A 23,793-nucleotide genomic window follows, 5' to 3' on the forward strand; every position below is an offset into this window, starting at 1 on the left:
AACTACTGTATGTCTCATTTATCAAGAGTAAATCTTACCGACCTGGCTTACCAGTAGCATGTTAAATTAGTAGGGATGAAAACTACAATATTAACTCATAAATACCTCCTTTTGTGAATTAAGTGAAGATATCCTTTCAAATTGGAAACTGAAGGCATATAATTGCTTTCAAATTATTTTTTCTAGCCAGTAATAAGAAAAAAAAGATAGGGGAAGGGAAATTACATTTGTGCTCTTGCGGGCTCCTGTATTGAAAACAACATATTGGATTAAATGTGATATGATTCAATTTTGATATGAATCAGAGGTTATTCTGATCCTCTTATTTCTATTGCCATTTAGTTTCCATTTCTTTCACTGGGTTGCCCATGAGTGCCACAAACTGTCCTTTCTGTTACTCTCCCAATATTGAAGGTAGGAAATTATGAGAAAAAATATCAAATATCCTTGGTTGTTTTTTTTTACTGTTGTACTGGGGGCATGTACAGATACCTTTATTCCTAGGGAAATGCTACTAAATATTAGCTAAATTACTGATTATGAGTGAGTTTCCAAGTATTAACAGTAAAAGGAAGGATTTTTCAGAAGCAAATGTCCATATCTGCTGTAAGAAATAAGAGTGGTAACACAAGAACCAGGAAGTCAACACAAGAACCTTAAAGAGTGCTATGTGCTCAATAAAGATCAGGTGCCTTTTAAGACCATAAAAATAAAGCCAATTTCCATGAACTAGGAAAGGCAGGAGAACATAAACTTTGGCGTATAATGCATTTCTGTGTATGTGGCTTGACTCCTGTCTACAATAATAAAGGCAGCAGACAGACAGACAAAAATTGTGTTCTGCCTGGAAAGCCAGTGTCTAAGGATGAAATACTGCAGACATGTCAAACACAAGGCCCGCGAATTGGTTTCATGTGGCCCACGAAGCCATCCTGGAAACAGTGAGGGAATGGCCCCCACTGCCTTGGCCCTGGCCCAGAGACCTTCCTTCTGCCAGAGACCCTCAGATCTGTCCCACTCCTGCCCAGGCCCCCATAGGCACCCTTGATGCGAATGATGTAGAGCTGGCCACGCCCACCCAGTAGGCCATGCACACTCTAGCCACACCCACCCAGTAGGCCATGCCCACCCTGGCCATACCCACCCGGCCCCCTGAGGGCAACCACAATGCTGATGTGGCCCTCAATGAAATTGAGTTTGACACCCCTGAAATACTGGAAGAACCAAGATTTACAGTTCTGCGTGTGTAAAGTTCAATGGCCTGTGACTGCTAAATTTGTCCATTTATTTCCAAAATTATGGGAAGAGAGGCTTTGCCTAGAGAATGATACAGGCTCTCTTGCAATGCCACTGACTGTAGATTAAGTTACCAGTGCCTTCCTCCAGTATAAAAACCAAGTGTCAGTCCCAATGGATGTATTAGGACATATCAGCTAATTCAATGGGTAGGTGAGTTAGTTGCAGTGGTGGGATTCAGCCAGTTTGTACCAATTAGGTGGAACTGGTAGCTAATTTTTGGTTGCCCAGGCTCAGAATGGACTTCTGGAAGTGGCATCCACACAGAGAACCAGTTGTTCACATAGTTGAATCCCACCACTGGTTAGCTGATATGTCCTAATCATAAACAAATACTTGATGGTCCCATATCAGTCCTCATCCAAGGCCCTATATTGATATTTGATGCCAATCACTAACTGTCCTATTTGAAACATAAAATAAGAATCTGGAAAGGTGTACTGTCTTTCTCACTCGATGTATGTTAAGACCTAAAGATTCCCATTGATTTCCCGGAAACACAGATTTGACCCGTGTTTCCAGGAGCGGGGATGAGCAGGCCCCTGAGCTCAGGCTGGTGTACTTTAATGCCAGATCAGTAGTTAATAAGGCTCCTGTTATTTGAGAGTTGGTTGAAGAGGAGCGCACGGATCTGGCTTGCATTACGGAGACCTGGTTGGGTCCAGAGGGAGGTGTCCCTCTGACTGAACTTTGCCCACCAGGTTTCTGTGTGCTTCACCAGCCTCAGGCTCAGGGAAGGGGCGGGGGTGTTGCAGTGGTTGTAAGGGAGACCTTGTGCTCGCGGGAGGCTACCATTGTTCAGATACTCGGATGTGAGTCGCTCCTCCTGAGATGTGGCCCTGGGGCTCAGTTGGGTTTGTTGCTGGCGTATCTCTCGCCTACCTGCATAGCAGCAGCCTTGCCCAAGCTCCTCAACATCCTTTCGGGGTTCGCGGTTGAATTCCCCAGACTTATGGTTCTGGGGGACTTTAACCTGCCGTCCCTGGGAGGTTTGTCGGGGTTAGCTCGGGAGTTTATGGCCTCCATGATGGCCATGGACCTGACCCAAGTAATTCAGGGCCCGACTCATGGGGGGGTCACACACTCGATCTTATCTTTTTATCTGGACGGTGGCTTGATGATCTGGGAGGGGGATTTCCAGTTATTACACCCCTGTCATGGACCGATCATCACCTCCTGCGGCTGGCCTTCTGTTTTGCCACCCCCCGTCATGGGGTTGCGGAACCGACTAGGTGGTTCCGCCCCAGGCGCCTAATGGACCCTGAACGGTTCCAGGTGGCACTTGGACCTGTGCCTGCCATCTTTGCTCACAGTCCGGTTGATGCCTTAGTGGAAGCCTGGGAAAGGGCAGCCACGGAGGCACTTGACCGCATTGTTCCCATGCGGCCCTTGTCCCAGCGCAGATCCCAGTGGCTCCATGGTTTTCCGTGGAGCTCCGGGAGAAGAAGCATTGGAGATGGAGCCTAGAGAGCTGTTAGAGATCCAGCCGGTCTGAATCTGACCGATTGCGGTTAAGAACCTTTATGAGGTCTTATCTCACAGCGATGGAGGCAGTGAAGTTTAATTACTTCGCTGCCCTCATCGCGTCCGCAGATAATCGTCCGGCCGCCCTGTTTAGGGTGACTCGCTCCCTCCTTAATCAGGAGGTGAGGGAGGAGCCCCTGCAGGGTCGTGCTAAGGAGTTTAGTCAACATCTGGCGGACAAAATCACTCAGATTCAGGCCGGTCTGGACTCCGACTGGGCAGAGTCTGACGGGGGGAGACAAGCGGTCTTGGGAACATTATCTGGGAAGAATTCGACCCTGTGACTCTGGAAGAAGTGGACAGGATCATGGGGAGGCTGAGTTCCGCCATGTGTTTATTGGACCCGTGCCCCTCCTGGCTGGTATATGCAGCTCGGGAGGGGACACGAGGCTGGCTCCAGGCAGTAATAACTGCTTCTTTGAGGGAGGGTAGCTTCCCTGCCACCTTGAAGGAGGCAGTGGTGAGGCCCCTCCTCAAGAAGCCTGCTATTTTGAACAACTATCGTCCGGTCTCCAACCTTCACTTTCTAGCGAAGGTTGTTGAGAGTGTGGTGGCACATCAGCTCCCTCTGTTCCTGGAGGAAGCGGATTATCTGGACCCCTACCAATCGGGTTTTAGGCCCGGGTACAGCACGGAGACGGCATTGGTCGCGCTGGTGAATGATCTCTGGCGGGCTCGGGACAGGGGTTGTTCCTCTGTCCTAGTCCTATTAGACCTCTCAGCGGCTTTCGATACCATCGACCATGGTATCTTACTGCGGCGCCTCAGGGGGTTGGGAGTGGGTGGCACTGTGTTACAGTGGTTCTCCTCCTACCTCCTGGGTCATTCGCAGTCGGTGTTGGCAGGAGGGCAGAGGTCGGCCTCGAGGCCTCTCATTTGTGGAGTCCCTCAGGGGTCGGTCCTCTCGCCCCTCCTGTTCAACATCTATATGAAGCCGCTGTGTGAGATCATTCGTGGTTTTGGGGTGGGGTATCATCAGTACGCTGATGATACCCAGCTTTTTATTTCCACCCCAAATCAACCCAGTGATGCCCTCGCCGTGATGTCCCGTTGCCTGGAGGCGGTGAGGGTCTGGATGGGGAGGAACAGGCTGCGTCTAAATCCCGACAAGACCGAGTGGCTGTACATACCAGCATCTTGGGATATCCACTCTATTCCATCTTTAACTATGGAGGGTGAGGTGTTACCCTTCGTAGATAGGGCTCGCAACTTGGGTGTCCTCCTTGACTCACAGCTCAGTTTAGAAGATCACATAGGAGTTGTGACAAGGGAGGCTTTTGCCCAGGTTCGCCTGGTGCGCCAGTTGCGGCCCTATTTGGACCGAGATGCCCTACGTACAGTCACTCATGCGCTCGTGACCTCTCGGATAGACTACTGCAATGCTCTCTACATGGGGCTGCCCTTGAAGACCACTCGGAGGCTCCAACTGGTGCAGAATGCGGCCACATGAGTTGTGATGGGGGTCTCCCGATACTCCCATGTAACACCTCTGCTCTGCGAGCTGCATTGGCTTCCAGTTGTCTTCCGGGTGAGATTCAAGGTGCTGGTGATGGCCTATAAAGCCCTAAATGGCATGGATCCAGATTATTTACGGGAGCACCTTCTGCAGGCGTCAACTTCCCATCGTCCTGTGCACTCCCACAGAGAGGGCCTCCTCAGGGTGCCGTCAGCCAGGGAATGCTGACTGGCGGCCCCCAGGGGGAGAGCATTCTCTGTGGGCGCGCCTGCCCTCTGGAACCAGCTCCCTGTTGAGCTCAGGATGGCTCCTGACCTTCGCTCCTTTCGCTGCGACCTGAAAACTTGGTTATTTGAGCTTGCTGGCCTGGACTGAGGGATTGGGATTTTCAAATTTTAAATTTTAAATGGTTAGAATGTGTTTTCTTGTTAGGGCTATTTAATTTAATTTATTTTTAACTTTGTAGATTGTATATTGTATATTGTGTTTTAATTGCCCTGTACACCGCCCTGAGTCCTTCAGGAGAAGGGCGGTATATAAAATCTAATAAAAATAAATAAAAATATTTTTTTTTTCTTGCATAAGGTTATAATTGATCTGTTAATTGAGAAAATAGCAAGTTGGACATTCCCTCTTCAAATGTAGCACAAAAGTTTGGATTTGGATAGCAATATACTTTTGTGATAATTATGAGATAATTATGATAATTATCAGTGATCCTGTTCAATAGGTAATCTACTGTATCACCTCTGACAGGAGAAATGTTCTATGCAAATTCATGCAACTGATTCCAAATCTCTAGCATGTTGGTTGGGAGCAGTAAGTGATCACAAGCTAAAGTCAGAATCCATAGTTGTGCAGGTTTTGTAAGGATGTTTTTTACTCAGTTGATTTATAATTGTCCTCAGTGAGCAAAGAACCTATACCTTTGAGCAGTAACAATTAGTTCACATAGACATTTAACAATTTCTGTATTTACAGAATCAAATTGGCTCACAAATACTGTTGCCTGCCCTGCAATATTTTATATCAACTAAAGCTTGTAAATGACCTTCAGGGGCAGCCTTGAGGAGAGAATGTTATGAATGTATGAATGACTGTCATCAAGGGTTGCCACTCTAGGAATGGTTGCAACTATACTTGAGCAAAAACCCTTCTAGCCACAGTTGTCACCTGTTCAGCAAAGCATAACTGTGAGTCTAGAGAGCCTGCAAATTGTGAGCTATCTTGGAGCAAGGGAGTATAATTCTGTTCAGACACAAAGATGAAATTTCCCTGAAATGGTTAGGTTCACAAACCCAAAGCCACTTGCTTTTGGAGAAGTCCAGTCAGAGTCTATTTCTCTCAGTCCAAACCCTGACAGCCTCTAAGCATTGGATTGCACTTCCACCATCAATCAATTGTTCAGCTTGGGAACAATGTATAACTGGATATCATCAGCATAATGATTATATTGAACTCCAGGCTGACAGGTACCTTATCTTGAAATTGGAAAGAATAGAGAGAAAAAAGCTCCCTGAGGCACTTCATCGAGTGGAGATGTCTAGGCAGATGGAACAGTGTTCCCCCATCCAGTCCCTTGGAGAAGACAACCATGGTCAGTGGTATCAAAAAACTGCTGAGAGATCAAGAAGAACCAGAAGGATTGTCTCTCCATAAGTCATCCACAAGTATAGCCAGGTAAAATTGTCTAAAATAGAATGTGAGAAGGCTTCTTAAGCAGGACCACACTACAGGCTATTTTACAGTGGAAGGAGATGCCCTTTTGCTCAGAGAAGCATTGATTACTACTTCAATAGCAATGGCAATAGCACTTAGACTTATACTACTTTGCAGTGCTTTACATCCCTCTCTAAGCAGTTTACAGAGTCAGCATATTGTCCCCAACAATCTGGGTCCTCATTTTACCGACCTCGGAAGGATGGAAAGCTGAGTCAACCTTGAGCCAGTGAGAATTGAACTGCCAAACTGCTGGCAGCTAGAAGTCAGCAGAAGTAGCTTGCAGTACTGCATTCTAACCACTGCACTACTATGGCTACTTCAGTCCAGTTTCCTGTCACGAATGCAACTCTGCAGCAAATGCCACTCCAGCATAATCAAATCCAGCACTTTTATTCTGGATGCCCTTTTATTCCAGTGTGTAATTAGGGTGAACCACAAATAAAGAAAGTCCCTAAACTCTGAAAACTAGCAGGATCCAACAGCTGTTGGCCTCTTGGGCCCAGCTGCATCAATACGGTCTATCATAAGGTTTCTAGGGATAGTATTTTTAATGCCAGCAGAGTCTCATGGTTGACAGCAGCTACCCACTCTTCATTTAGGGAGTGCCCTGCCCTAGGAATCCAACCAAAAACTTAGAAAAGATTGATCTGACAAGATTTGTTTCTTGACTCAGCCATGCTGATTTCTCAAGTTTATCATATTTTTTATACTGTTCACAAATATATATTTTTATAATCTGCTTTAGAAGATCCAACTTATTACCTGAATGATTCCATGTGAGATATTTGTAGACATTTTTTTCCCCTTTCTCCTTGTCTACTACAATGAATTCAAATGAATGTTTGGGCTAAATGTGACAGGAGTCAAGATAACTACTTGTGACAAGAGTGAAGGCAACCAACTATGAAAACCATAAAATAAGCAAGCTCTGTAGTGGAATTATTTTTCATTTGCAGTGTTTCTGTTTAAAGCTATGGACTTGGAAGGAACTCCTTTCCACTTTCCTAACAAGATACTGTACACTTTTATTTAGAAAATCAGGAAGAAAGCAGTGTCTTGTATTCTGTACAACATTTCATTTGTAGGATTCTAAAGGAAAATTCATGAAAGTTACTCTGCTGTATGAGATACAGAATAATACTGGTCAATGACAAAATAATCTAAGCACTGATGAAATGAATGATTAAAATAGTGATTCAGAAACATAATGAAGAATAGTTCCATCTTTCCTTTAAAAAGACTGTTTATAAAGTATGAAATATCTTAATGGCACAGTAGGAGAGAGTAGCACAAAACCTAAATTTGATTTCATTTCATTTACATTTAAGTGTAACTAAACTAACTAACTCGATTGTTTTCCAGGTAAATATTGTATGATTTCCCTCTACTGTCTTACTGCTATGTACTGTATGATGATAGCTTTTGAAGGATCTCATCTAAAACTTTCAGGGATTAGATGTAGCGTTTGAGCCTTGGGCTATACATTCCTGCAGTAGGTAATTGACATTTGCAAATTTATACCAGAGTCAACTTCTTTATGTTTATTGGTCTGGAAAGGAATTTGTCCTGTTAATTTGTGGGCAGCAAGGAAGAAAAATGATGATCAAATACAAAAATATTGCACTGGCTTACTACTGGAAAGTAGTAGCATTTATTTTATAATGACTGCTTATTCTGTGCAATGGATCACTGTTAACTGTTTAGTGATTTTCCCCTGGGACCGGTGATACATGATCAGAAGAACATCATCAGCTCATAGAAACAAGGGCACAGCTGCTTGCCCTTTGTTATACCTTGACAGCTGTAAAGCCATAACAATACATCTGTTGAAAGATAATTGAAACCAGAAGCAATATTTGAGTCTTTGCCAACCTTTCTGTGCTTGGATTTGTATATGAATCTTAAATCATTATTAGCATGCTCATATACAGGCTATTTAGAATGCACCTTAAAAGATTCGTTGCAGTGTTTCAAATTGGTAACAGGCTGTAAAAATGCACAAGGGTCAGGGAAGTAGAAGGTGAAAGACTGAACAACATTATAAAAATAAAAATTGTGTTCCCTGTGCAGCTGTATTTAAATAAGTGACATTAACAGCACATACACACACACACACACACACACACACAACACACACACAAATAAATTCCAAGTTCTCTTGTCCGTGTATGGATTGTCCCATATGTGGATGAGGGAAGAGAATTTGGAATTGATATGGTGTAGAATAAATGTAAGGGACGCAGTGGCTCAGTGGCTTAGGACACTGAGCTTGTCGATCAGAAGGTCGGCAGTTTGGTGGGTCGAATCCTGAGTGCCGCATAACAGAGTGAGCGCCTGTTACTCGTCCCAGCTTCTGCCAACCTAGCAGTTTGAAAGCACATAAAAATGCAAGTAGAAAAATAGGGACCACTACGGTGGGAAGGTAACAGTGTTCCATGTGCCTTTGGCGTCTAGTCATGCTGGCCACATGACCACCGAGACGTCCTCGGACAAGCGCTGGCTCTTCAGCTTTGAAACGGAGATGAGCCCCTAGAGTCGGAAACGACTAACACGCATGTGGGGGGAAACTTTACCTTTACCTTAGAATAAATGTAGTGGTGCCAAGTGACAGCAACATTAGGAAGGAGTATGAGAAACTGGAGAAATACCTGAAGGAGGAACTTGACATGATGTCCCAGGCTGGTAAGAGCACTTGGGTTGGTGACATCTAAACTGGAAGAGGGCTCCAGGAACAGCATCAGAGCTCTCTGTCCAGAAGAGTGCAATGCTAAGAACAGCTAAGATACTGTACAGATATTCCCAGTCCTCTGGCAGAGGACCCAAAATTTAGGATGATACATGCTGTAAGGGTGAAAAGGGAATTTGTATATGTTTATGTAGCAGTTGAGCCCATTTAATTCAAGGAGACTGGTGTATAAATGCAACAATGCAAGGCACTCCTTATCAGTGAGTAAAACTATTGTTCTTAAACATACATAGGACTGTACTGCAAATAGCATTTTTTTAGACATGGTTTTAGGTAGAAGACATTCTGCAAAATAGTGTGCTGATAGCTAACTCGTCTTCTATCAAAAATGAAAATTATCACAAAGGGGAAATTTCCATTGCAGGTTAATACATATCTTATTATGTATTCATGAGCAAAAAACTTTTTGTCAAAAATATAAGTGTTAAAACAGTCAACAACTTATTTGGATAATTCATTATTTTTTTGTAATAATTTTATTAAAGTTTACAAATACAAAGACAAAAAACTAATACAAAACAGAAATGTAAAGAAAAAGAAAAAAAATAAAGAAAAAAGATATAGAAAGAAATGACTGTCTCCTCCCTCAAGATAAGTACAAACAACTTCAGTAACTTTTCACCTTCTCTGATATTCCAAAAAAAATCTTTAAAAAATTTCTTCAGTCCTATCAAAAAAGTTAAATTGTCAGACATAATAACATATATATTTTGACCTTAAATAAATCAGACTTATATTGCTTTACTTTAAACACAGTAATTTATCACTTTCTCTAAAAATATAGCAACAAAACCTTCTTCCCATATCTTATACATTATTTGCAAACAACTCTTCAAAGCCTCTACAATTAGTTTTAAAAAGGTAAAAAAATTAGTTTAAAAAAGTCCATTAAGACTTATCAAAAAAATGCATATATTTTAACTTCAATAAAATGAATCTACTTTATATTGTGTCTGTTTACTTTTAAGAAGCTTGATCTTTAATATCCTTTAATAACACTCTGGGCAGCTTACATTTAAAAAAAGAGGGGAAAAATACCAAGACAGATCACACTTCATATGCCACAAAACACAACCAACAGAGGTTCTGCTAGCATCTACTGCAAGGTTTGGAAGTATAATCAATTTTTAACAAAACCCTGAAATACCAAACAGATGAGGGCAATGCAGATTTGATATGCTAAATATCTCTGTGTGCTGACAGGACAGTATGAACATATTGTGAACATTGATACTGAGGTGAGTTAGCCAATGGTCTTGCTTAAATATTGAAAATAATGTGAACATGGAAATGATAAAGTGTAGTTTCACTTTTGAGATATCTTTGCATAACTAAATGTGTTCTTGTGGTTGTTGTTGTTGCCATCATCATGGTCATCATCATCATCTTACCACCTTAGGAGGAAATGCGGACATCCCTTACCGGGAGTGGTACAAACCCTTGGTATGGTTCTGGATCCTTGTGGGCCTTGTATATTTTGCTGCTGTCCTCAGTATGATTGGAGACTGGCTGCGGGTTCTTTCAAAGAAGACTAAAGAGGAGGTAACTATTGACAAGTAGCTTATATTGCAGGATTTTTTGTGTCATGTTATGACTGCTTTCAGTTTGAAGTTTACTCCATCAGTACTCAATACAACATATAATAAATTTGGGGAAAAATTCAATATCTTAAAAAATACCTTTAAAAAGAAAATAAAACAGAGTCAAGCCAAAGAAATTTAAAAACAACATTAAAACAATTAAATATGTATTAAAACTTTTATCAAGAAGATTATGGACTGAGGGTCAAATTTAACTTTGAATGGCATGTTAAAGGCTGCACTCAGAAACTGTCATTTATTGGGTACGAAAATTCTAATTGAATTCAGTTAAATTAGAAATTCATCTAATTCCTCTCATGAAAAATTGATACATTGGAGAATCAGCTTTTTTTAAAAAATTAATTTATATTATAAATAGCTTAAAAAACAACCAACTAATCATGAAACTATAACTCTCAAGCAGCTAGTAAGTAATGGCATATTTAAATTTATGAGATTTTACAAAAGGACTATAATTCATAAAGAAAGGCTGAATGAAAATATTTAGAGGGAAAAAATAATAATTATTCATGCCCTTGCAGACTCTGAAGCTTCAGGAGAATTGTGTCTCTAAGTGATTATCTTTGTTGAATCAAAACCTATGATTTTGAATTACCAACATTAAAAAACATCAAAAACCAAATTTGAAGAATATAAAAGAAATTTGGAATAGAGAATTAAATATTGCCCAATCAATGGCTTCAGGTTTTGAGGAGTGTTATATTTGTTATGACCTAAAATGCCGCAAAACTTTTCTTGAGAATCTCTTGAGAATCTTCGTAAAACAATTGGCTCTGATCCTTTTTATTTTAGTGATGTAATAAAATTCACATCACTAAAATTCAGGACTTCTGGTTTGCCAACGGCGCCGTTATGGATGTCTGGAGGACGGCTCTCATCTTCCACATCCAGTTTTGCATTGCTGGGGGTCCTAAAAGGGCCGAAGAGTTGCCCTGGAGGGGCAACCAGTAAGAAGGGGCTTAAGGCAGGGGAGCCACAGCCCTCCCATTAGTGCCTGCATGGCTGGTTACTAGGCTGCAGACAGCTGAAGTCACACTTACCAACAGGCAACATTAAAGCAGTGTGGAAGAGACTGGGTAAGATTCCTCTCTTATACTCCAATCTTCTTCCTTTCACCTGAATAAGCTGCTAAGTACCTTCCCCCCTACAGAGAGGGAGGGGGGAGTTCAACCCTCCCTTCAAAATAGCGGCGATCGAGCCTCCAGGGGTGCTTTTTTAAAAAAAGGGTTGAAAAAATGAATTGGACCTCAACTAGAACTTTATAACTGGTGGACTAAAAGCTTTTGACTATCTACTCCTTACTTTCTACTCTTATTTGAAAATTTGGCTTTGCTCTTCTAAAATAGAAGAAACAATTGAAAAGAGATTAACAGATAGTTTCCTAAAAGAAAAGAAAGAATTTTTTAAGCACTTGGGGGACACCCAGTTGCTAAACCTGAAATTGCAATCTGACACTCTAAAAAAAAAAAGAGAGAGAAGAGACTTGGCTGATACCTTAGAAAACAAGTTAAGACTAACCTTGAACACCAGATGTGAGACTACATCATGGAAGAAATCCAAAAACAAATCTATGCTATGATGAAAATAACCTGCCAGACTTATCAGTTCCTTTCTATAGCTGGTGATGAAATAAGAGCTTTTGGAAAAAAACTAGAAAGCGTCTTGGTTAAGCAAACTCAAATTGTAACAACAACTAATAATCTATCGGGACAGAACATAACAGAAGAAATTGAACAGTCAAATACATTGACAGAAGATTTAACTACTCAACAAGCACAGACACTTGAAGATCAAAATGAGGAAGAGATGGAAGAAAAAATACACAGTCCAGGACAACTATATCAAGAGGAGAAAATAATGAGAAGATTTGGTGCTTTTATTAGACCCCTCAACCCTTCAAAAATAGAGATTGGAGGGTCATTTCAATACAATACAATAACACAAGAATTCTTTAATAACCCTGAAGCAAGGAAACGAAAAATGACATGGCAAAGGAAAAAAGCAAGAATAAGATTGAAGAAGAATGGACATATTTAAGAGGCCTGAAATGGAAAACACTAAAATAGACAGGATTGTACTTGGATTACGAAAGATTGTTTTGATGAGTAGATAAAAATATAGGCTAATTTTAAAAAAAGAACTCAGATCTATAAATATCAACAGTTAAATTGAAATATTGAGCTGTTTGAATGAAATTGATTAATATGTATATATCTTAAGAATGATATAATGTAATTAATATACTTGGATGTAGTGATATGAAAGGATGTATTAAATGTTGAAATGGGAGAAAGTTTGGTTAATTTTCAATATGTGGAAACTATAATGAAATCAAGAATATTATATTGTATTACTAACTTGTTGATATGGAAATGTGATAGATAAGAAGTGTATTTGAATTATTAGGTATTGGAGAGAATTCTGTAAAGGGAAGGGAGGTCACCCAGAAATATAAAAATGAGAAACTTCAAATGTATAACTTTAATATCAATGCAAAATTAAAGCTTGAAAAATATTTAAGGTGTTTGATGTCTTAAAGATGGAATGTTAAAATATAAAATATATAAAAGTATTGACAAATGTAAGAATAACTGATGGATAACAAGAAGTATGTTAATTTAGATAAGAGATAATATATATTAAAGGAAAAAAGAGTGGAAATACTGGTTACAACAAATTGGAGATTTGTAATATGTATTAGTATGAAATGGAACTATTGTAACCCAGACACCACGTTGCTTTTCAAAAATACTATTGTAATATTGGAAAATCAATAAAAAACTTATAAAAAATAATTCAAGGTACATGTGTTATGGGTTTGCAATTCTTTGTTGGCTATTATTACTATAGTAAACCAAATCCTTTTAAGGCAGTTAAAGATTAAAACTATTAATGTTTTGTTAACTTATACTTATAATTCTGATTTCAGTCTAAAATATTAGCATATATTGTGCTTGCACTATTGTGAAAAAGTGATTAATCAGGTCTTAGACTTTGTACCAAAGGAGAGTCAAGATGGACAATCTAATTCTGCATGGCCTAACTGAATCATAATAAAAACAAATACATATACACATGTATTTGTTTGTGCGTGGGGGTGGGATTGTATGTATATGAGTGTGAATGAATAGTAGCAGCCCAAATCAACTCTAGATGTTTGTTGACATCCCGGTCTAAAGCTGAGATAAATTGACTGGCCCTAAATCAGCTTCTGTCACTAAGAGATTAGAATCTGGGTCTAACTATCCAGACAGAAGTATGAGGAAGTTTTTAATTTAATTTTATTACCTTCATTACTTTTGCTATTAATGTAATATGGAAATATTTCTTTATTATATAGGAAATTAGTCTGTATTCAGAAAACTGAATAACAAACAAATAAAAATAGTCATCCATTAAAAATCAAATAACATTTGATTCTGCTAATTATTCATTAATTCAATCTACAATTGGGCCAGCAATTGTTGGCTTATTTACTTAATCATTTTATTAGACTGTCAACTTGCAACTCTGAGCAACTAATATAGGATTAAAATGAAAAATAATCAACAGGACTAAAAACAGCAGAGAATATAATGCAACCAAAGTCAACACAATAATAGTCTCAACCAATACACAAGAGGCTCATCTGACAGGTTGGCCCAGTGCTTGGGAAAAGGTCCATGAGACGTCAGTGGGATGCAGCAATCCAAATCTCAGGGGATAATGCTTTTCATAATTCATAATTCTGAATTTATTCTGAATCTTCCTCTGTTGTTTTTGGTTTTCTGTGACAGGTTGGTGAAATAAAAGCCCATGCAGCAGAATGGAAAGCCAATGTGACGGCAGAGTTCAGGGAAACACGGCGGCGGTTGAGTGTGGAGATCCATGACAAACTTCAGAGGGCGGCCACCATTCGGAGCATGGAGCGCAGGCGTTTAGGACTGGACCAGAGAGCCCACTCCCTCGATATGCTGTCTCCGGAGAAACGTTGTGTCTTTGCTGCCTTGGGCAACAGCCATTTCAAGGCATCATCTCAGGAAAGCATCAACAACAAGCCTAACAATCTGCGCCTTAAAGGATCAGAGCAATTGAGCAAACATGGGCAGGGGGCGTCTGAGGACAACATCATCAACAAGTTTGGTTCTTCATCCAAGCTGACCAAAAGAAAAAACAAAGACCTGAAAAAAAGTATCCCGGAAGATGTGAGAAAAATCTACGAGACCTTGCGGCACTACTCCTTAGATGAGGAGGAGAAGAAGGAGGAGGAAGAGGAGGAGGACTTGGAGAAGGTGTGTCACTCGGAACATTCTAGTACTGCCATTCTTACCAATTGTATTGAACAACCCATGAACCTGGAGAATGGCATGCTCCCCACTGAAACCAAAGAAAGGGAACATGAAAATAAATCATTACTTGAAGACAGGAATTAAATGTAGACCATTCTTTGACTCTAATGAGCCAGTGTTAGTCTTTTATATATGTACATGATCTATAAGTGTATGTATCAAGACACGTGCCTTATACAGACCTAGTTCAGTCTGAATTGCATAGCATCCTAGATTATTTCACTGTGCCATAATGACCGAAGCTTGCTCTGCCAAAAGGAATCACATAATACACTGGAGAATGGCATCTGAAGGTGGAGTATTGACAGTGTCAGCCTACACTGTATGCTTACAAGGGGGGGAAAATTCCAAAGGAAGATGGTAATGCAACTGGAAAGGTGAACAGCGTGGTAGGAATGCATGAGAGCAAAGGCAGACGCATTAGAAGATCATTTGGGAAAGGAGCAATGGAGCTGGCATGAGTCTTTCCAGTGGATTGCAAGTTCCTTCTCTCACTGTTGAATACTTTTGATTGAAAAGTAAAATAAGAGGCTGAACTGTCAACTTTAAGGCAGCGTTTCTGTTTGGCATAGGATCCAATTATGAGTGTTCCCTCATTTTATGTTTTGAAAAATCAATAAGCCTTCAGTGATCCCTGCTCCCCAAATTAAAAGGTTTTTATGCACAAGAAAAGTATCTGGATGCTGGGATGATATCAGTAAAGACAACAGAATGCCTTTTTCAGAAACAAGAAAAGAAAACGTAAAAACAGCTCATTGTGAATATTTGTCATGAAAAATGGAAAAAAAAATGAAAAGGGAAAAATGATGAAAAACTTCTGCCTTTGGAAGAAATTCATTTTATAAACTAATATTATGCTGGGGGGGAAAAAACTTCAAAATTTGAGCAACTGCGGAGTTTTAGGAAGGAAAAATATAATCTTGTGCTTGGGTCAATAACCAGTGAAGTTCTTTTTTTTTAAAAAAATGTGATCATACTTTCTATCTCTGAAGGAGCTTCAGTTTTAATATTCTAGTATGCTAAAAATAGAAAGTGAAACCTTGCATGATGTCAACAGTTTGCTATTCTCTGTAGCAGAAATTCATTAAAAAAGATATGTCATATACAATGTATAGTAAAGGGTGGGGCAACTTCCAAACCTCAGGGCTTTGTGTCCCTATTGGTGGTTAAGCTTAAGGTAGAAGAAAGACAGCTGTCCAAAATTCCAGGATAGTAAAAAAGAAACTGGTTGTAATGTTTTTTAAGTGCTTAGAGCTTTAAGTGCGATTAATAACTTCATATTGTGAAGTCTTTAATCACTTATTTTTTAAATACCTTCCTTTGAAATTTAAGTTTTTTTTCTTATTTGATCCTTCTCTCCACATAAACTGAGCAAATTCACTTTTAGTGTTATACCAAATAAGAAAGCACTATCACCTATGTGTGTGTCGTTCTTTCCACGAATGGAAAGCACAAATCGTTTCGGATTTCAAAGCAGATGTTAAATGAAAATGTAGGAGAGAGTTGATTAGTTAGAATTATAATGATTGGATCTCTCTTTCTCTCTCACTCTCTCTCTCTGAATGGTTGTGTATCTATGTGTGATGAGGAAAGAGAAAAAGAAATTAGTTCTTGGTGAGTGAGTGAATGGAAATTTGCTTGGAATACATATGCAGATTGACATACATTAGCATCCTTCAGATACCATTCAGAGAACATCTGTAAATACTATAGAGTTCCCCCAACACTATTTGTAATGTTTTTAAAGGATGCCAAAGCCATTGCTGCACTTTTTAATTTTCCTGCTTTCATATGATCAGCCCAACATAATTTGTGGAGAGTGTATTTGTAATGCTGCCATTTCAAGCATCTCAGTTGTTTGCACCAGTCTATAGTTAAAGAAATCTTTAACTCCTTCTTTCTTTACTATTCCTGTCTAATCCATAAAACCGTGAAGATGTAGACCTGGGATCAAATCCTTGTTCAACTACAGAGCTTACTGATTGCCTTGGGGGTTTCTAGGTTTGCACAATGATTATCAGAAAAATAAAAGATGAACTGAGAGAGACACATATGTACCATCTTGATCACCTTGGGGTAAAGATGTGACAGAAAACACTTCTTTAATGTATTGTCCACTTGACAGGTTAAATAAAATTCCCATTCTCTCAAGCTAAAATTAACTTTCAGTATGTGGGTATTAGGGGGACGCGGTGGCTCAGTGGGTTAGGACGCTGAGCTTGTCGATCGGAAGGTCGGCAGTTTGGCGGGTCGAATCCCGAGTGCCGCGTAACAGAGTGAGCGCCTGTTACTCGCCCCAGCTTCTGCCAACCTAGCAGTTCGAAAGCATGTCAAAATGCAAGTAGAAAAATAGGGACCACTACGGTGGGAAGGTAACAGCGTTCCGTGTGCCTTTGGCGTCTAGTCATGCCGGCCACATGACCACGGAGACGTCCTCGGACAAGCGCTGGCTCTTCAGCTTTGAAACGGAGATGAGCACCGGCCCCTAGAGTCGGAAACGACTAGCACGCATGTGCGGGGGAAACTTTACCTTTACCTTTTATGTGGGTATTGGACATTGTGTTCCATGATACCAAAGGTTGCAGGTTAAGGAAAGCTGCAGCTAATAAATAATGGAAGAGAGCTTCCACCATCAATTCCCCCAAAAGAAGACTCATGCTGTTCTGCATCTTTGCTCACAGTGAGATAGGAAACTTGGAGCACAGAAGAGAACTGTAAGAAAACCACAATGCTGCTAACGGGAGCTACACCACACATAATTTAAATTCCACTTTGTGTAAATCTTAATCTGATAATCATAGGTGTCAAAGAATTCTGTGCAGGAGAGCATGCAGGAAAATGGAGAAGAGATGGAATATGATGTCCTCTGTTCCAGGTATAGAAAATAATGAATTTAGGATACAGTTGAAGACTGTAGGATAAATGGTCTTCTGTTCCCAGCAGCTACTAACATTTGGCAATTTATTATATTTTCTGTATGAATCCAGAAGCCCAGTTAGTCCAACAAAAAGTTTCTGCCTTTACAAACTAGATGCTTAATAGGCATCCAAAAAGGAGTACGTGAGAACCATCAAATTCTATAGCTTGTATTTGCCATGGAAGGTTTTTAAAATGTTTACCGTCATAGTCTTAATTTGGATGAAAATCTTTCCCCCACACACAGACGTGCACACAAACTATATTTGCCTTAGGTGAGAATTTAGTCCAGGTGCCATGATATATGAAAATGTATCGACTTGCTTGTGTTCACCAAAGTGCATGGTGGCTTTCAGTTTAAAGAAATACATGAAACATTCATATTTCTGTTGAGTGAAGAAGTTGCAATGTATCACACGGGAGGCACTTGGGACTGGATACAGAAACCTTTGTGGCCAGGATGGGATGATTGGCTGTTAGATTGACATTTTTTGGAAAGCAACCTGAAGCCAGGTGGTTCAGAATTGTGACAGATAAAAGGAGAGTGATGCTGTATAAAGTCATATATTAAAAATGCAGACTGATGTCACTTCCGATGCATCCTTTTTAAAAATTATTATTAAAGGCAACCCTTCTTTACAATACTTGAAATCTGTGGATTTAGAGAACCAAGATAGCTGCTAATGCTGCCTAGAGTTCTGCATAAGCAGAGACTGGGAATTAGTTTAACATGCAATTTTGTATGGTAGCCTTGAAAGGAGAGTACAGACTAATCTAATTTGCTCACATGAATCTGATGTTTTAATTTTAAATGCCTGATCTTTCAAACTTTCAGACCTGGAACGTGTAACATTTTAGGAAAATAAAGGTAAAGACTTGGTTAAATTCAACATGACTTCTGGTGGTTTCATGGGCAGGGCAGTTTTTTTTTTTTTAGTAATGTTATACTTCTGGGATGAATTGTCGTTTACCAGTCTGGTGTACAGCCCTGTGGTATCCTGGAATATGCAGCATGAAATACCAGTGTTGCTTATATTTTAAAGAAAGTGAGCATCATTTTCACACACTGTATGGAAAGGTCTTCCCCCCCATATGCCAGGATAAGATTGTTTGAATAAGATTGCTGTACACGTAATACACACTTTGCCACATGTCAGCGATATCTCTGTCTTTCCCTTTAACAGAAAATGAACGATGCCTAACAAAATATGCAATTCATAAGGTATATACCATCCTTCAGCATATCCTTTACAAACTCCAAGATCAGTGAGAAAATTTATGTTCCCATCTACTGTGTTTCCCCGAAAATAAGACCGGTTCTTATATTATTTTTGGACCAAAAGACCCATTAGGGCTTATTTTCGGGGGATGTCTTATTTTGCGGCTGCCCATCCACTCTCTCCCACCATCATGCTTGCCCACAGCTGCAACAGCTTTCAGGGCTTCCAAGGCCAGACACTTGGGAGCTGAGGGCCTTCAGGTGAGGAGAATGGTGTAGATAGGCTCCTTCTACCTGCCACATTCTTTCTTTTTGCAAGCAGATGAAGCTTCCAGTCTCTTGTCAGTTCTCTGTCCAGGCGAAAAATGTTTGGGCGTCTCTGGGGTGCTTGGAAATGGAGTGAATCGTTCCATTTCCAAGCTCCCCATTTGCAAGCAGATGAAGCTTCCAGTCTCCCTTTGGGTGAAAAGTGCATGGTGGAGCCAGGCGGAGGCAGAGGCATGGGGGAGACGCAGGCGATCCGGACGTGCTGTGCGGCTGACTGGCTTGCGGGAGGCTCACATGGGAGGCTAGTACAGTAGCACCAGCAGAAAGGAGAAGCAGAGGCATGGAGGGGAGGCCAGATGATCCTTCTTTGCTACCCACTCTGTCCCACCATCTCTTGGCTTGCCCGCATCTGTGCCAGGGCAGTCAGCCACATGGCGCATCGGGATCGTCTGCCTCTCCCTGCTGCTGATGCAGCCACACAAACCTGCTAAGAGCCTCCTGTGAGCCAGGTGGCCATGTAGCACATCCAGATTGCCTACCTCCTCCCCACCTCTGCCACCATGCTTGGACTTACCTGTGCCATGCCAAGGGGCTGGCAGGCTGTGGCTCCTGCCAGACACCATCAGCTCCCGCGTGCTTTCCATCTCTTGGTGCTGGCTATGCCTAACCCCCCCATGCTTATTTTTGGGGTAGGACGTATATTAGGCCCACCCCCAAAAATCAGGCTAGGGCTTATTTTCTGGGTGGGTCTTATTTTCAGGGAAACACAATAGTAGGGGAAGAACATGGCATAGAAGTGAACTGCAGTATGTGGAACAAGGCAGATACAGATACATGGTTGATTTTGAAATATATTCCAGTGTTTATGTTTATATGCAACTTGACACACTTCTCTATGTTCATTATAATATTCATCCAAGCCCAACTGGATAAATTCATGGTTCATATCTGATGTAAAGCTGGTGCAAGATGTTTTATTCCCTTAGATAAAGTAGTTGCTCCTGAATATATTCCATGCCCAGTTAATGGAATGATGTTCTTTACCATGTCACATGGGTATACTAATTTAGATGAACCCTTCTTTCCATTATAGAGGAATACCTGGATTTTAGGAGGAACAACCTGAACATTCTTCCTTAAAAGCTACTGAACTTGTCTCATGCTTTTAATGATAGAAACACCCATAATCAGAAACAATGGGTTAAATATGGAATGCTCATGACTGCTGTTGGCTAAGGATGATTGTCTGAATTTTAAGAGTGGATAAACCCTACTTCATAGTTGCAGCTTTTGAAGATGAGGTTGCCATTGTTATTGTCATATTTATGACTTGAATGAGTGTTGATTTTTTTCCCAAACCTCAAAGATTGAACTGATGTTCATCAGTCATATTTTACTGAATAAAGAAGAGATCTTGGTCTGGGGATTGATATTAACTGAAGTTTTATCAAAGTGCAATAGTGGAGATGATTGGACATATTTTTGTATTTTTTCTTATTTTTTCTCCCATGATGTTTGGCAAAAAGCATTTTTAGAATAAAAAACATGGATTCTAAATACTAAATACACGTTAGCATCTTCTTCTGCTATTATCCTTTAAAAAGAATTATAATGTAACATTTTTCAGTAATGGATAAAGCTTTAACAAAGACTTTCTGGAAGATAATAATTTTCCCTGTTGGTTTTCTTCTCTTAAATGTTTTCATAGCAAGTTCCCTTCTGTTTACCTTTTGAACTTTAATACCCATTGTCATCAATATCACCAAAAGGTTGTGGCTTGGTGAACAGGAAATGATCCAGATGTTACAGCAATTCTCTGAGGAACAAAAGTAGAAGGGCATAAAATTAAGTGTGGCATGTGGGGGGAAATGAATAGAAATATTGTTCTCTCTCATAATACAACCCAGGTAAGTAATGAAAAGAAACAATTGGAGATTCAAAGCAGTACCCTCAGAAATTATGCTCTTTCTCAGCAAATGTTGCAGGGACATCAATTGAGGATGATGGCCATAAAGTCATGGCAGATAGGATTTAAGAAGCTCTCTCTCCCCCCCTTTACACATTTTGCACATGTCATTCCTCCGTCTTGACTTTTTTTGAACCTCCTTGTGGACACCCCTGCAAGGTAGCATTTTCACAAATGCAATCTGATGTTCATTAACACTAACTAAGCAGGCATAATCAGGAGTCTTGATCCATACATGATATAGTTTCTTAGATGTAGGGAAAAGTTTTGAATCTTTTTAAAAGAGAAATCAGGAAAAGGCAGTGATGGTGGATATTAAGAAGAGTATTAAATTTAACATACCATAAAATACTGGAAGAACACATACTTCCATAAAAGCCTCAATACTAATATCTGTTTATAAATGTAGATTAGATATGATCACTAATGTAAATTAGGAATAAACTATCAAATTCATTCATGGTCAAAATGCTGAGAGTGATCGTTGGATGGTGAAAGAGATTAAAATGTGAGTAAAGAAAAAAAATTGTACCAAATACACATACATGCTAATGGACAAAATTACTGGCTACTAAAAGGAAAAACCAGAATTGTTCCATAAGTGAGATAGGCAGTCTCCAAATTTAATATGTTTATCAATAAAATGCATAATAAAACTAGATAAATAAAAAACAATAGGGTCAGATCTGTTCACAGAGCTTATTTAAATCCACAACAACTGAAGTTTAACCATAATGCCTTCTAAAATGTACAAAAAAGTCCACCAACTCTAGCAGCTTTTAGTTATAGAGGTCAATTTTCATGGGGTTTTTAAGAATCACATACTGCAGATTGCATAGGAAATGCCTGGGCATATTATGGCCATAACTAGATTCCCATTAAAATTACATAAATTATGAAAGAAAGCCACTCACTGTATATAAATTGACTGATCTCTCTTCTCCATAAAAATGGACGGACTGTATAGTCACATGATAGATTTCCAAATTTGTGGAGGAGCTCTGGGGAGGCACAGGGGCACACTCTTAATTAAAATAGGAACTTAAATAGTTGCAAATTGCATCTGTATTTGGTTTAAACTTTTCTTACTGAGTAAGTAATAGGATGTAAAAATACTTTTCTTTGGCTAGATTGTTTGTGCTGAAAATTCCAATTTGTGTTGATCATGCATGAGTTTTAGGACATGACATAGGAGAAGAAAGTCTGTGACTCCATCTTGTTATCCACAAGGAAAGAGAATGGTGTGGGTCTGAACAGCAATTTGCCACAATTTCCTGTTATTTTCGTAAGGTTTTCTTTAAGTCATCTCATCACAGCAGGGAAACAACAAGAGAAAGACATTGCCATTAATAATGCAGTATATTTCATGCCTGGGTTTTAACGTGACCTGATTTGCTACTATAAGCACTGGTCAATACTGTAGTCTTTTCCTCTCTAGCTTATGCTCATGAAGAAAAATGATCTATAATCTCTTCCCCCACACACTTTTATTTGGTTCTTATTTAACTTCTTCAATTAGACAATGTGTACATAGCTCTTTAGTGCTCAACTAAATGAATAATACCTTGTTGGTGGCGACCAGTTCATTCATTATTACAATGTAAATATTTTAACCAATCCCTTTGAAAAATGATACCAGACACTTACAATGATTCAAACCAGCAGTTTTTCTAGATCAGTACCACTTATTCAGAATGATACTTTAATGTCTCAGGTAAAAATATTTCTGGGCTTCTGTGTCAAAATACTCAAATTATGGATAGTAGTGTTACCTAATTCATAACATATACATTAGCAATACAAATTCTAGGTACTAACTGTGATTGTAATCTGAACACTACCTCTAGGCTGAACTCAAGATAAAACAGTAGGAAGTGGAAGTAAAAGTAAGAGATTTAAATGTTATTGACATTTAAATTAAGATAGATTCCAATAGAATATTTATAGCTAAGGGCTGAACTGGGCAGTTCTTAGCACTCTCTGAGCTTAGTTTTACCTTTCCAGATATTTCATTATCTGACTATGTAACAGCATCAGTGCACATGAGTGTGGAGTTTACTTCCTGTTTACATACAGTAGCTTGCCCTACTTGTGTTGATGTGGATTGGTTTTCTCTTTGGTAGTTCCTTGATTAGGGTATTGATTTATTTTTGATTGTTTGTCTTAATTCCTGCTTAGCTGGATGTTGGGTGTTGGAGAAGATGTGTTCTGGTCTTTTTGTTTCCTACTTTGTTTTTATTGTTTGTTTTGAATGGTGTATAAATGTGGTTTATCTCTATATGTTTATTGATGGCTGATTTATCTGAATGCATCTACTTGTAGAAAAATTGTTGGGAAAATATGAAGGGGATCTAGACTTCCTGGAATTGTAGAATTTTTGGATTTAGTTTGGTCTAGGATGCTCACATTCCCAGTTGAAAGTATGTTGAGGCTGTCCATGTGTTGTAAGATTATGGAACTTTCATTGCATCTTTTGAATACTACTTGGTGGTCTTCTGTCTGTCTGTCCTAGAGGAGCAGTTATAATATTTATGCCATAATCCAAGAAGAAAAACAGGAGTCATCTGCAACATACAGTGTAAGGCAGGCATGTCAAACTGCCAGCCGGCAGTTCAGATGTGTCACGCCGAAATCGCACCCACCCCATTGCCGGCAATGGGGAAAAATCCTGATACGTTGTGCAACGTCACGTGACATCACGAGTTTGACATGCCTGGTGTAAGGTCACATCTCATTTGATCAGAAAATCTCC

General features: G+C 39.7%; 1 protein-coding gene across 3 annotated transcripts in view; it reads left to right on the plus strand.

The window, feature by feature from the left end:
• KCNK10 (potassium two pore domain channel subfamily K member 10) overlaps window positions 1–14,833 on the plus strand; it is a gene marked incomplete at its 5' end in the record, with an annotated part of 62,907 nt that extends 48,074 nt beyond the window's left edge. For all 3 annotated transcript variants that reach the window (XM_081313655.1, XM_081313656.1, XM_081313657.1), the window contains 2 exons: window positions 10,144–10,286; window positions 14,122–14,833. In XM_081313655.1, the coding sequence (XP_081169781.1) occupies window positions 10,144–10,286; window positions 14,122–14,757 (779 nt within the window). In that variant the 3' untranslated portion in view covers window positions 14,758–14,833. The remainder of the gene's footprint in view (window positions 1–10,143; window positions 10,287–14,121) is intronic.
• Between the last annotated feature and the right edge of the window lie 8,960 nt (window positions 14,834–23,793).

This window comes from Vipera berus (genome assembly GCF_964194415.1).
Source record: "Vipera berus genome assembly, chromosome: 1".
NCBI lineage: Eukaryota > Metazoa > Chordata > Lepidosauria > Squamata > Viperidae > Vipera > Vipera berus.